A 12,942-nucleotide genomic window follows, 5' to 3' on the forward strand; every position below is an offset into this window, starting at 1 on the left:
GACCCTCCGCCGCTGCCGCACCCGGGCGCTGAGGGCCCGCGTCCCGCCTCTCCCCGCTGCGGCCGCGGTTACTCCCGGCGTTACGGGGGGGAAAGGCTGTGGGGGGCCGGGGGGGGGAGCTTTTCGGTGCTGCTGTGGGGCTGCGAGTGGCGGGGAGCGGCCGGGGCCATGGCAAGGCCGTGCGGCGGCGGCCGTGAGAGCGGGAAACCTGCGGAGCCTGGCGCTGAGGGAAGGTTTTTCCTTTGAATCTCTTTCAGTGTAAGCGCTGATGCGTTGTGGTCTTAGGAGCTGCCGGCTGTGAGGTTTGGAGCCTTTCCAGCCCCTGTGCTGCCTGGCAGCGCTGCAGGCTGTGTGTGTGCGGTGACACGCTTGGCTTGGTGTGCCCGTCGGGATCCCCCTCGGAAGGTGTCTGCAGCTCCGAACTCTGCTGGCACCGTGAGCAGAATTACAGGGACATCTCCCCGCACACAAGTCCGTTGGAGTGGCCCCAGGCAGGCAGTGTGCCCGTTTCCCCCAGCACATCCCAGCAATGACGGCGCTGTGTGACCGACACAGTGTGCAGACAGACGGACAGTCGCACCTTGTCTGGGACCTGTGTTAGTGGTGGGACCTGACTTCTCGGAGTGCGGGGCTCGCAGGAATGCTTTGAATTCCAGCTTGGCTCGCAGGGCTTCGTGTTGGCCTTTGGCCCCTTGGGTAAGAAAGCCCAGAGTGAGGGCGTAATCTTGAGCAATCACACTCTAAAATAAGCTCGTATTTAAAACAAAATATAAACTGCCAGTTACCTAACAGCTATGTCTCCTGCCAAGGTCTGGTAAGAGTTTTGCCCCGGGACTTGTGCAGCTGATGAATAACACTCCTGGACCGGCACAGCACAGGTATGTTGCTTTCCAGTAGCAGCTTATTCCCAGCTCAGTGTTTGTTCGAGCTTTGGCAGTATTTCAGGCCAAGTTGCTCCTGGTTTTCATGTAGTGTCTGGCAAAAATAAGAGCTGTAGATCAAACTAGACGTTGCTGCCTCGTTTATGTATCGCTTTACCTCGTTTGCATCTTGTGAAGTTTGTCTGGCTTCACCAAGTCCTGGATCCGCCTTTTACAAGCTGGATGGGAAGGCTGAGCTGTTAACTGTTCTGACCCCAAAGTGCTGGTGTCCTTCAGGTTCTTTGCTGGGGGGAACAAAAATATTACGGCTGCTTAACAGGCAAGGCTTTTTCTGAGCAAAAGGGCTTTGAACCAGCCCTGCTCTGTCTGCTGCTTTAATGAACACCGCGTGTTCCCAGTCAGTGTTTAGAGACAAAATGTGTCTGCATGGCTGTAGCACAGACATGGGAATGTAGTATTAGAGACCATTGACTCATCCTGTCCAAAGCTTCAAAACTGCAGGAGGCCACGTGGTAGGTGTCCAGCTGCTGGGGTGCTTGCTGCCACAGTCTGGGAGTCTACGAGCCCAGGGAGCTGCTGTCGTAGTCTGCGAGCCCAAGGAGTTAAACTTAATCCAGAACAAAAGCTGCCAAGCCACGTCTGTAACATCACAGGAAAAAGCAACTGGAGAGTGAAGGGCAGACAAAATATACTAATGTTTTGAAATAAAATGCACTTTTAAAAGATTATTTTGAAATCTACCTGTCTACTATCAACCCTGAATCAATTTACTTTCATTTCCTATAGCAAATTTTCGCTGCCCAGATTCTGAGATGCACAAAAATCATTAAATTTTGGATTAATAAATGAATTGCTGATCTGTAAAACAACTGAAAAAATTACTAAAAAGCAGTTCTTTAACTTGCACTCTGGCATGAGGTCTTCTAATTTTCTAGTGTCCCCTTAAGAGCTAAAACTATCTGCTAGTCTTCAGAATTTTTCTGGACTCTGTCATGTGTTCAGCTACATTGTGTTATAATACCAATTATTTATCAGGTCCTGCGGAGATAACCATGAAGTTTGGGTTACTCTTGCAATGAACTTTTATTCTAAATGGCCGCTATAATGGGATGATGGAGAAGTGGATGCGGAACAATATGATTGTTTGGTGTGGGGTGTTTTTTTTTAATTCTCTCTTCCTTGTCAGACACGGGTTTTAGCAAGGTTGTGGTATACGTGTAAGGGTTTTTCCCTGGTAAACAGTTGCTTTGCATTGGAAGAAGAATGGCTGGTCTTGTTTCATCATGATGTGAACCCCACTGCAGAGCCTCTCCCAGCTATCAGGAACTTGCTGTGTAAATTTTGAATAGGATAAAGAAAGCTTTCTCCTTAGAGAAACTGCAGCTCTCAGTTTCAGATTGACTTGTCTTATATGAGAGACTTCAGAAGCTTTATGGCATGTGATCAGAAAGCAAAAAAAGGGTTGTATTTTATCTCGCAGGATGGAACCGAATTTGGATAAAGAGGAATTTTTCAGACCATCCTGTATTGCTGGTGCTGAGCCACTTCAGAAAACAGCACCAGGAAGCGTGGAAGATTTTAAAACAGATCTCTCCCCTGATTTGTCTTTGGTTTCTTCAAGCTCAAACACGAGGCAGGTAAGAAAGCTTTAATGTTTGCATTGTTTGGATATTTTTTAATGAGCTTAGTCTTTTCATCAGTAAGAATAATCAGAATTTTACAGAGAAGAGGAAAAGCATCTTCAGTGTGTTTTTAATTTGGAGGAGATAGATAGGATTGGACTGAGTTGTGTGGCACTGCACTGATACTTGATTGGGAGCATCAGCCTTCTGTGAATGAGGCTAATTGCCAGCTTGGAGCAGCTTAATCATAGAATGGTTTTGTGGGTTTCATTCTTGATCTCTAATTGCCTTGATGTCATGTGTGTGTGTATATATATACATACATGCTGCAAGATTATGAACTCTTAAGTTATCCCAGCGAACTTCTGCAGGGGCCTCAGCACTTGTGAAAACTGATGTAATGAATTACTTTTGCTTCCCTCGTCATCAGATGAGTCTGTTCAGAACAGCCTGGTGAAAATAAAACTGCCTTAACATGCTCGCTATCCAATAAAGAATCTAGTCAAATTTCTATCTTCCTTATTTATTTATTTTTTTTATTTCAGAGGAGCAGTTTGGAGCCTAAGGGACACATACCAGTTTGCCTGTGTATTAGGCCACTTACATCGTTGGAAAGAGAAAATGAATTGCAGGTGAGACATTTATAGAGTTTAAAAATACCTTAAACGTACGCTTGGGGGTTTTGTTGTTTTTTTTTTTCTCTAAGCTGAGTTTTTCATACTCTGTTCATGCCTGCATTGTTTCTGCTTCCTTTTACTGGAACTGTGTTTCACTTGAGGATTCAACAAGCGTCAGACTGAAGCTTCCCAAAACTTCTTTGAGTCGACTGAGTGAAAAAACTGCTGAGCAGACAGTGCAGAAGTTCACTTTTTCACGAGTAAATGAATGGTCTTTCAAAGTTTTTAATTTTTTCCTGGAAAAAGTTGTTTAACTTATTTAATAGCAAGCAAACTAGATTTTTAAACTATCAATAGTTTTTAAGATTATAAACATACAGAATTTAAAGGATTCTTTAAAAGTCTAATGATTGCTGAAACACAATAAAGATGTTTCTTGGTAATGCTCAGGGGTTTGCCCCTGAAACAACTCAAGAATTCTTTGATGGTACCATGAAGCAACCGGTGCAAGATTTCCTGGATGGATATAATCATCTTATTTTTACGTACGGCGTTAGAAATGCTGGGAACACCTACACATTCCAAGGTAGAAGTAGAAATGCGTTCCCCTTGAACGAAGTTACTTTTTTTTTTTATTTTGAGAGGGTTACTTCTAGCAGAAATATTGTAACTCTTTCCTTTATTTAAACTGTAGGCCCTATACATTGGCTTCTCGTGAATAATAATAAATAACCTTTGAAAGTCTCCTTCCATAACAAATATCCTAAACTGCCACATGACAGTCACTGCCAGAGTTTACATAAACATACAGTGTATTGCTTTGTAAGGCTGTAATAATTTCAGCCAGGTGTGTGTGACTTTTTTAGCTCCAAGTATCTAGAGGGAGGAGGGGGGAGTTAAGAAAATGTGTTCTAGATGTCAGAATGGGAAAAGTGTGTAAGTCCAGACTCATATTTTGGGTTTTTTTATCATTATTATAAAGGTCATATACATCTTATATGCCTTGTCTTCAAATAAGGAATAGTATTTGAGTCTGTTTCAGTTATTACAGGCAGAGCATAAATAATTTGAAACATATTTGAGTCCTTCCAAGTATTTCTGTCTTGTCTCAGGTTTCTGAGTTTATCAGTAATATCCTAGGAGACCTTGTCTCCTGATGTACTGTTTCTGTACTGTTAAAGCTCAATATCCTTTCTGGTCAGAAGATGTCATTCTTTAATTATTTTTTAAAGCATTTTAACAAATAAGGTGATTTGATTTACGTGGGAACAATTTCTCCTACAATGAAATGGCAGTTCTAGAGGCTGTAATGCTGATTTTATACACAGAAGTAGTAGAGGGACAATGAGTCTTGTGCCGTGTGAAGTTGATCTTTATTGCAGCGACATTGTCTTCTAAGTGATCTTCTGTTGGGTAGATCAGAACTAAAGCCTACTGCCAGTGTTTTCAGTCAGCATTAATCTGGGGCGATGATGGGGTGCTCTGTCCTAATAAAGAATAGGTAAAGAACAGAACCCAACATTCCCAAAGTGTACAGTCCCCCACGCTTGACTAGTTTGGGCTGTATTGTGTGGGTTTTCAAGAATTTTTCATTCATGTCTTTTCAGACTCTGGAGACTTTTTCATGGTATTCTGTTTTTTTAGGACTTAACGATCAACTTGTGATCAGAACTGTCAGGGCAGAATGTTGCCTGTGGGGTGCCGTGGTTTCCTCTCCTGTTATTCCCAGTATTGCCAACACAGCCTTTCCTTTCTGGCAGTACATGGCAGTCTGTGTTCAGTCCATGGCAAGGGACTGCAGTGCAGGATGCAGCAGCTTCTTAGGGCTGTTCGTTGTTTGCCAGTGACTGTTACCTTGTTCGTGGGAGGTTGAATTACAAGTGGCATTACAATAAACAAGAAATTATGAGTAGATGAGGAGAAACCAATGTAATCCAGCTGTCCTTTAACTTAATATGTTCCTTGGTTCCTAGCTGGGTGTTTGAGTGCAACCAGGTGTTACAGAGGCTCTGCCTTGGGCAGCGCAGCGAGCGCTGTAACTGCTGACAGCCCAATACTTGGCCAAGCAAAGGAGGTAGAGGAGCACTTCTTGCTGTGCTGATGGGTCCATGCACCTTTAGAGAGCTCAGGGCTCTCCCTTTTCCAGTGGGAAGCAACTCTCTGTATTTAAGTATGGATGTGTCTGTGCTGCCAGATGAGCAGCAAAGTGAGCAATATTGCTGATGGTCTGTGGATTTCTGCCTTGTGGCTGAATATTGATAGGATGTAAACACGGAGCTTTTTTCTCTAGCTTGGGCACCTGATCATTTATCCTCTGGGGTTACTGGTGCTTAGTAAGGACGGAATGCAAATAGTCTCGCCATCTGCGGGGATGCTGGTAGCTCTGCTCCTTTGGACAATTTACTCTCTGTCAGGATACTTGAAAGAAATGAGTGATTTTGAGGTTGTTCCCCTCTTCCGGTCTGTGCAAATAACCTCAAAGGAAGCAAAAGTTTTTTTGGAACAGCAGAGCCATAAAGCTGTTGGACTTGTAAAGATTTGAATTCAGACAGGTTTCTGCTGGGCTTTATTCTTAAAGAGATCCCTGTTGAGCAGTCCAGAAATCCACTTCAGTGCCTGGAATTCTAAAGCTGTTCAGTCCAATTAGAGTTACAGGGATTGAATTTTGTGTAAGCATACCTTTTTCCTGGTGTCTTTAGTTCTGAAATGAATGCAAGAATGTAAGAAAACTGAGCATAGGCTAGGAATTGGAACTAGAAAGGGATCGCAGTGCATTTTTTATTTGTAGTGAAAAGAATTAAGCCTCTCCCTAGTGGTATGCTGGGTTATAATCCAGTGGTGTGGCTGTTGTGGGATGGAATCTATCTGTTACCTTGGTTTTTATCCGAGTTAGTTAACTAGAATTCTCCAGTGTGGAAGGCAGGTGGCAGCAGAATTCGTCAAAAGCACAGGCGTATGTTCTATCTAGCTCTAGCAGTCTCTAAGGGCTTCAGAAAAACGATCATGTATGTGTCCCCTGTAGTTTTGCCACTAAATTCATAAGCTGAAGTATTGTTCTTATAGCAACAGTTTTCAAAGTTGGCACCTACTTCAGCAGAGAGAGGTTTGGGTGGGTGTTTTATATGTGTAAAGCTTAAACCTGGAAGTTTTGATTACACACGTATTTAACTATTTCAGGAATCGCTCTATGGAATCCCAGCTTTATATGACATATGCTCTTGACAAAACATTAAAAACCCAACCCAAATCACACCTGTTTTTTAATCCATGTTTCTTCTCTTAAGCATACTGGTTTTGGTAGACGAGTTGCACTTCTTTGCAGTTCTGTGCCTAAAAAACCCAAACAACCAAAACTGAGAGTGGGAATGGAGTGTGTGTGCATTAACCTCTGTCTGTAGGGATTTGTTTTACTTTGTTTTTTTTTTTAAGAGTTCAGCAGAAGGAAGTTTTCCTTCTCTTCCTAAAACCTAGGCTTTATTTCAACTGTGATACAACCTGTTCACTTAATTTCTTAAGTGAACAAGTGTTCTACATTTCCCTCTGTTTCTGAGAGTTGACCTAGGAAGCCCCAAGATACGGAATCCTGAATTAGCAAAATACCAATAAGAAAAAATTTCCAGACTCTCTAGATTCACCAGGTTAAGAATAATGTGTAAACTACACCTGGAGTTCCCCAAACCATCCTGTTAAATCACCCCGTGTCTCTGCGGGGTCCCCCCCTCTGTTTTTCTGTGGTGAGTTTTGCTGTGGCTCAGGGAGCTGAAATGCTCTGTACTGTGATAGGGCCTGAGGTGAGGGCAGTGTCAGGAACGAGTGTGAAGGTGAGAACAATCCTTTCAGTAGCAGTGTGCGGGTGCATTGAACTAGACATGATGTGTAGTCGGGATCTTTGTGTCGGCATATTGCAACGACACTGCACTGCTGTCCGTGGAGCTGTTACACCAGGGACTGGTGATGTCCTGCCAGCGATGGGTCTTAACGTCTCTGTTCTCTTTTACAGGGAGACCGTGGAGAGGGCACGAACAGCAAAGCACCAGTCGGTTGTAAGGGGATGTTTTATATTAAAGAATTGCAATTAAAGCAGGCAAAGAAGCTTTCTTAAGGTCAACAACTGACTTCTGGCCTGTGTTAATAATAAAATGACTGCTTGGCATTTTTATACGCCTGTGAATTGGGTGGTGAGTAAGTTATCTGGCCAGAAAACACAAGGATAAAATGGTTAGAAGTTTACCTGAACAGGCATTAAATGAGATGAAGCTATGGCAAGGAAAAGCAGCACTACTTATGCTGTGGTCTCTGGTGGTATCCTGACCCTGTATGTAATCAGATAAACCTAATTCTGCGTTTAAAAACTGCCTAAATACTTTAAAATGTTAGAATGTCATGTACTTGTCAGTTTGATTCTCTGTCTTCTAAAGATGTTGAAGAGACCTGAATAATTCTAACAAGGCTGCATGATTTTGATCGAATTTGCAAGTGGGAAAGGCAGTGGTAGATGAGGTGTCTGGCAGATATGTAGGGTAAGCATGTGACTTCCAGATATTTCAGAAAGGGGAGAAAAATTCCAAGGGATTTTTGTCTGGGGTAAGTGCTTTTTAGAAGGCTGCTGTAATACCAGTTTGCACTTACTAAGTTTTTGAATGAAGGTCATTTTACAAGGTCTGTACTGACTTGTGATATTTTGTACTTGGCATTTTTGGAAGAACTCTTCAAAGGCCCAGAACAATCTAGCACAACTGCGAAAAATCACGTGACGTTTCCTCTTTGGGTTTCATTTTGTGAGATTTACAATGAATGTTTTTATGATCTATCGATTCCTGTATCAAATGACAAGAAAAACACTACGCCTGGCTCAAGACACCAAGGGATGTTCTTATGTAAAAGGGGATTAGAATACATTGCAAACTGCCAAACGTGTAATTTGAAAAGTCAGTCTTCCTGTAATAATGTTTCTGTCTAGATTAGCAAACTCCGAGCTGTATTCCCTGTGGCACTAGAAATGTCTGCCTTGAGCGTGAAAGGCAACAGCCTGCATACACAGAAGTGTCTGTGCCTTTAATAGTGTTTTCTCTCTCTTAACTGTAACTCTGCAAAGCCTGCATGCACTCCACTGCCTTGATATTTCTCTGAAATGGGAGAAATAGTGAGAACAACTGACAAATTTTTTAGTGTTTTGTTTTTTTCCATTTTCTTAAGACTCCAAATTCTTACCTATAGTTATAATTGGCTCAACAGTTCTATTTTTGAGTATTTTCTGTAGAGATACACTTCAGAGAATACGTGAGAAAGCTCAGTCTGACTGCAAATTACATTTTTCAGTACTCTAATGAAGCCTGTGATGTAATTTGCTGTGGGTTGGGGGAGGCGGGGGGTGAGCAGAACTCTAACAGTTCAGTGTTGGTTTCTGGCCATGGAAAAAACAGGTTTCAAATCCTATTGGATCTGTTAGAGGTTCTTTGGACAATCAAGACACCAATTCTAGATTAAAGGCTTTTTTGGAGGTGTTTGGCCTGCTCCTTTTATCTTTCATATGCCAAAGTATAGATTGAAACAGCTGAATCAGATGATAAACCCAGCTCCTTCATTTCTTCAAAGACCAGAAGAGGTGTGAAGTAGGAAATAGTCTGCTTTGAGCTATGCTTCAGCATAATCTCTTTTTATAACGTTTGGAAGTAAAAGGCTGTTCCTGATGTTCTTGAGGAAAACCAGCTGATGATTTTCTTATTTTCCTTGGTCACAGCTGGTATTTTTGCTAGTACAATTGTGGTGACCTCTAGTTTAACAGAGGCCATGATGTTCATATTCTAAGTTCCATCAGTAGGGCTGTAGGTATTTACTCGAGCCCATGCCAAGATGACACACAGTCATCACACTGCAGACAGAACTCTTCACGGATTTCTTTTAACTTGATGGCCCTGAAGGATGTCTGGGTGATTCCCCCCCACCCTCAAAATCATAGGCTACAGCAGAGAAGCTGTCCAGGTCGAGTTCTGCCTTGATGAGTATGGACATAGGGCTTTCATGCTCATGTTAGACCCTGTGCTTTGGCTTTCCAGAGTGCGGGCTGAGGTTGCTCACTGACTTGGGATGGAGCATATTTCTGTGTGCTGACAGGATGAAATGATGAGATAGATGTGCCCTTCCTTTCCCGTGGAAGGAAGAATCTTGATTTTGTCGTCATACAATTTCTGTCTGAAGCATGCTTAGTAAAATGTTTTTATGTCTCAAGGAAACGTATTGTTCTTGGTGTGCAGGTGTTCTCCCCTAATCCCTTCTTTCTTTTGGATAATGATATTTACAGGATTACCGTGTTTGTTCTTCCTAAAGGTCTGCAGTGGGTTCAGATTTCTGATTCTAAAGAAGCTTTTAGACTTCTAAAACTGGGGTTGAAACACCAGAGTATCGCGAGCAAGAAAATAAATACTTGCTCCAGCAGAAGGTGAGAAACTTTCTGAATAGCACTGGGCATAGGATGGTGTCTGGGAGGAGGGGGGAACTAAAATATGGGTTGTGGCTTTTGGGAGGGGAAGAGGCTTTAACAGGGCCTAGATACCTAGGTCTGGCATCCTTTAGCACTGTGTGACCCAGTGCTTTGAGTCAGAAGGATTCAATCCTTCAGTAAGATGGACGTGTTCAAAAGCTAACAGTTTTATCAAATACTCTCCTTCAAGCAAAAGCACTTAGCTTTATTCCATCTAACTGTCTGAGGGAAAAGCAAAATAAAGGCCACATAAGCATCTCTTGAAAAGTTTGTATGTGATAGAGTATATGCTGAGACAAGTTGACAGATCCAACAGTGTTTTGAACAGATGTTGTGGAGGCTGAAAATATTTTGAATGTATTTGTCTACTTTATCACTTCTCTGCTGATTGAAACTTTTCCTTTTAGTCACGGCATATTCACAGTTAAGATACTAAAAATTGAAGATTCAGGAGCACCGCGAGTGACCGAGTCAATGAGTAAGTTCAGAGCAGAGACCCTCTCTTCTTTGTGATGGAACTGTCAGTTGTGGTCTGTGTTGGTGTGCTGGTACTGGGAACTGTCAGTTCGGGTCTGTGGTGGTGTGCTGGTACTGGGAACTGTCAGTTGTGGTCTGTGTTGGTGTGCTGGTACTGGGAACTGTCAGTTCTGGTCTGTGTTGGTGTGCTGGTACTGGGAACTGTCAGTTCGGGTCTGTGTTGGTGTGCTGGTACTGGGAACTGTCAGTTGGGGTCTGTGTTGGTGTGCTGGTACTGGGAACTGTCAGTTCTGGTCTGTGTTGGTGTGCTGGTACTGGGAACTGTCAGTTCTGGTCTGTGTTGGTGTGCTGGTACTGGGAACTGTCAGTTCGGGTCTGTGTTGGTGTGCTGGTACTGGGAACTGTCAGTTCTGGTCTGTGTTGGTGTGCTGGTACTGGGAACTGTCAGTTCGGGTCTGTGTTGGTGTGCTGGTACTGGGAACTGTCAGTTCGGGTCTGTGTTGGTGTGCTGGTACTGGGAACTGTCAGTTCGGGTCTGTGTTGGTGTGCTGGTACTGCACTATACGCCCAGTGCTGCCTGGTAGAAACTCATGCCTGTGTGGTGGTTTCCCCAGTTCCTACCGTCACACAGTTGTTGTCCCTCTACCTCCAGCCATCAGGCTGCAGGGCTGTTCTGTGCCTTGTCCCCTCTGTGCAGCACAAGGTTCTGTCAGCCCGCTGTACACCTGAACTCCTCTGAGTCCTCAGAAGGAAGAGGGGGCAGGGGAGGGGCAAGAGGAGGTGTGTTGGGAAAAGGTTTCTCAGGAAGTCATGTAAAATTTGATTGGGAAAACAACACTGAAAAGGATGGAAGTGTTTGTGCAGATGAAGATCAGGAAATTCTTCCTCTAAAAAAAGCGATCGTTTTTAAAAGTGAACAATTTGTGCATGTTCTAAGGTAAATAAAGGGAATTTTCCTTATCTGCTTTCAGACTGTCACTGTGGGATCTTGCTGGTTCAGAAAGATATGCCAAGGCCCACAGTGAAGGTCACAGATTGAAAGAGAGTGGAAATACAAACCCCTCTCTGCTGATTCTGGGCAAGTGCATTAACGCACTCAGGAACTGTCAGCAGTCAGAGTAAGTCCTTTTACGACTTGCAAACTGGTTGTGGCTTTTAGGTGCTGCCTCCAGTGTTTAAAAGCTGTTGTTTAAAATACGCAATGCTAACACCAAGTTTTTGGCAGAAACATGTATAGACTTGTCGGTCTGCCAAAGTTATCTTAAACTTGCCTTGTTTTGCTCTTTAAATCATCAGCTCTAATCTCCTTTAAGCATGCTATCATAGATTTTAGCGATTTAACTTTACTCCTCTGAGCTTGGTTTATCAAAGAAACAAACTTTGGAGTAAGTTGAAAACCCCCTTTTCACCAGTGCCGTAGTAAGAGTCACATTTTTAGCCTTTGATTACTCCTTATGAAGTAGCTCAACTGTCTATGTACTTCTAGTGTAACATTTCTTCATCAGCAGAACATTGCTGTGCTATCATAACTGGGCACCGTTTGACCAAAATTGTCTGTTTTTAATAAATATGACATAACTTTGCACACTCTCCTCCTGATCCAGCTAACCACATGCAGACAAAAGAAAGCCTTCCTGCTATTTATGCCCTAGCCTGGGGATCTAAATAAGAGTGAAATAATACAAAAAGTTAGTTGTCTAAAAACCAGTACGACATCTAGTCACACTGGATAGAACTGTCCAGAACTGCTTTCTGCACATGTTCTCATTCGCAGAGCTGTTTCTGTCCCAGAAGTTAAATGAACCCAGGCTGCTGATGGATGTGCTTTGCCAAATTCACTTACCCCGTAGCACTCTTCCTGACAGCCTGTTCAAAGTCTGTAACGCCTTAAGGTGAAAAAGCTTTGCTAGCGTGTGTTCCTGATTATGTTCTGTGAATTTACAGTCTGTCCTCTTTTCCTGTTCTTTCCAGATAGGAGGGATGCATTAAAACAAGCAGCTGCTTAGAGGGCTGGTAATGGATTCAGAATGTCTTTTTCTGATCCTAATAACTCGGGATTTTACCAATGTAGAAGGAATGCTCTGAAGCATGATCTCTTAAAGTGTTAATAGCTGCCCCTTGCCGGTTGCATAGGAAGCAGTAAATTTCTTAAACTGATTTTGGACTGTCAGTCCTGCAGCAAAGCTACTCATGAGCTGTCTGTGTGCTCTGGTAGGAGTGTCGCTGCCTTCCTGAGTTCTGTAGCACTGTCCATGTAACTGAAGAGCTGTTGTGTGTGCAAAATGCAGCCAAGCCATTTGGTGGCAAGTGTGCGTTCAGTCATGGTTTAGGAATTCTCATAACATTTCCTATAAGCATCAAACACGATGTCCCCAGCTGTTAAATTCAAGGGCACAAATTGTGATTTTTAGGAAGTGCCAAACTGCTGGGAGATGAGGAAGAAAGTTCTGAAAAGTGTCTCCATGTGTTTGGTGTGTGCTCATTTTCTTGCCCAGGCACTCGCTATTGTCCGTTCTCAGAGGCCGGATACGGAGTGAGAGAGATCTCTGATGGTGTTGGATACTGCATGCCTAGGACTAGACGTGTTCTCTTCGTTAATGGTGAAAGGAAGAGAGAGGTTGGGGTATAGTTTGGTGTAGCATGAGGCTGTGTGACCTGCCCAAGGCTAAAGGTCAAACAGTCCCTTAGTTTAGGTGCTCCCCCGACTGTATTGCTGTCGCCTGTCTGAGGTGATGGCTAAAGCAGCAGTCACAACAGCTCACAGTCTCTCTGCAAACAGCTGCATCTAGTCCAAAACAATTTTAATTGATCTAATGACTACTGCTTTCATAAATGTTTTTAGGTCTTCGTGCTGGGTAGCTCTT

General features: G+C 43.2%; 1 protein-coding gene across 1 annotated transcript; it reads left to right on the forward strand.

Moving 5' to 3' along the window:
* The first annotated feature begins 284 nt into the window (after window positions 1-284).
* LOC141916964 (uncharacterized) lies at window positions 285-6,257 on the forward strand. Its single transcript, XM_074809966.1, has 9 exons — window positions 285-696; window positions 810-878; window positions 2,362-2,518; window positions 3,049-3,135; window positions 3,571-3,786; window positions 4,503-4,533; window positions 4,765-4,948; window positions 5,094-5,155; window positions 6,184-6,257. Exons 2-9 carry the CDS (start codon window positions 847-849, stop codon window positions 6,255-6,257), a joined length of 843 nt encoding a protein of 280 aa, XP_074666067.1. The 5' UTR covers window positions 285-696; window positions 810-846.
* The last annotated feature ends 6,685 nt before the right edge of the window (window positions 6,258-12,942 follow it).

The sequence above is a fragment of the Strix aluco genome, chromosome 33, assembly GCF_031877795.1.
Source record: "Strix aluco isolate bStrAlu1 chromosome 33, bStrAlu1.hap1, whole genome shotgun sequence".
Taxonomy (NCBI): Eukaryota; Metazoa; Chordata; class Aves; order Strigiformes; family Strigidae; genus Strix; species Strix aluco.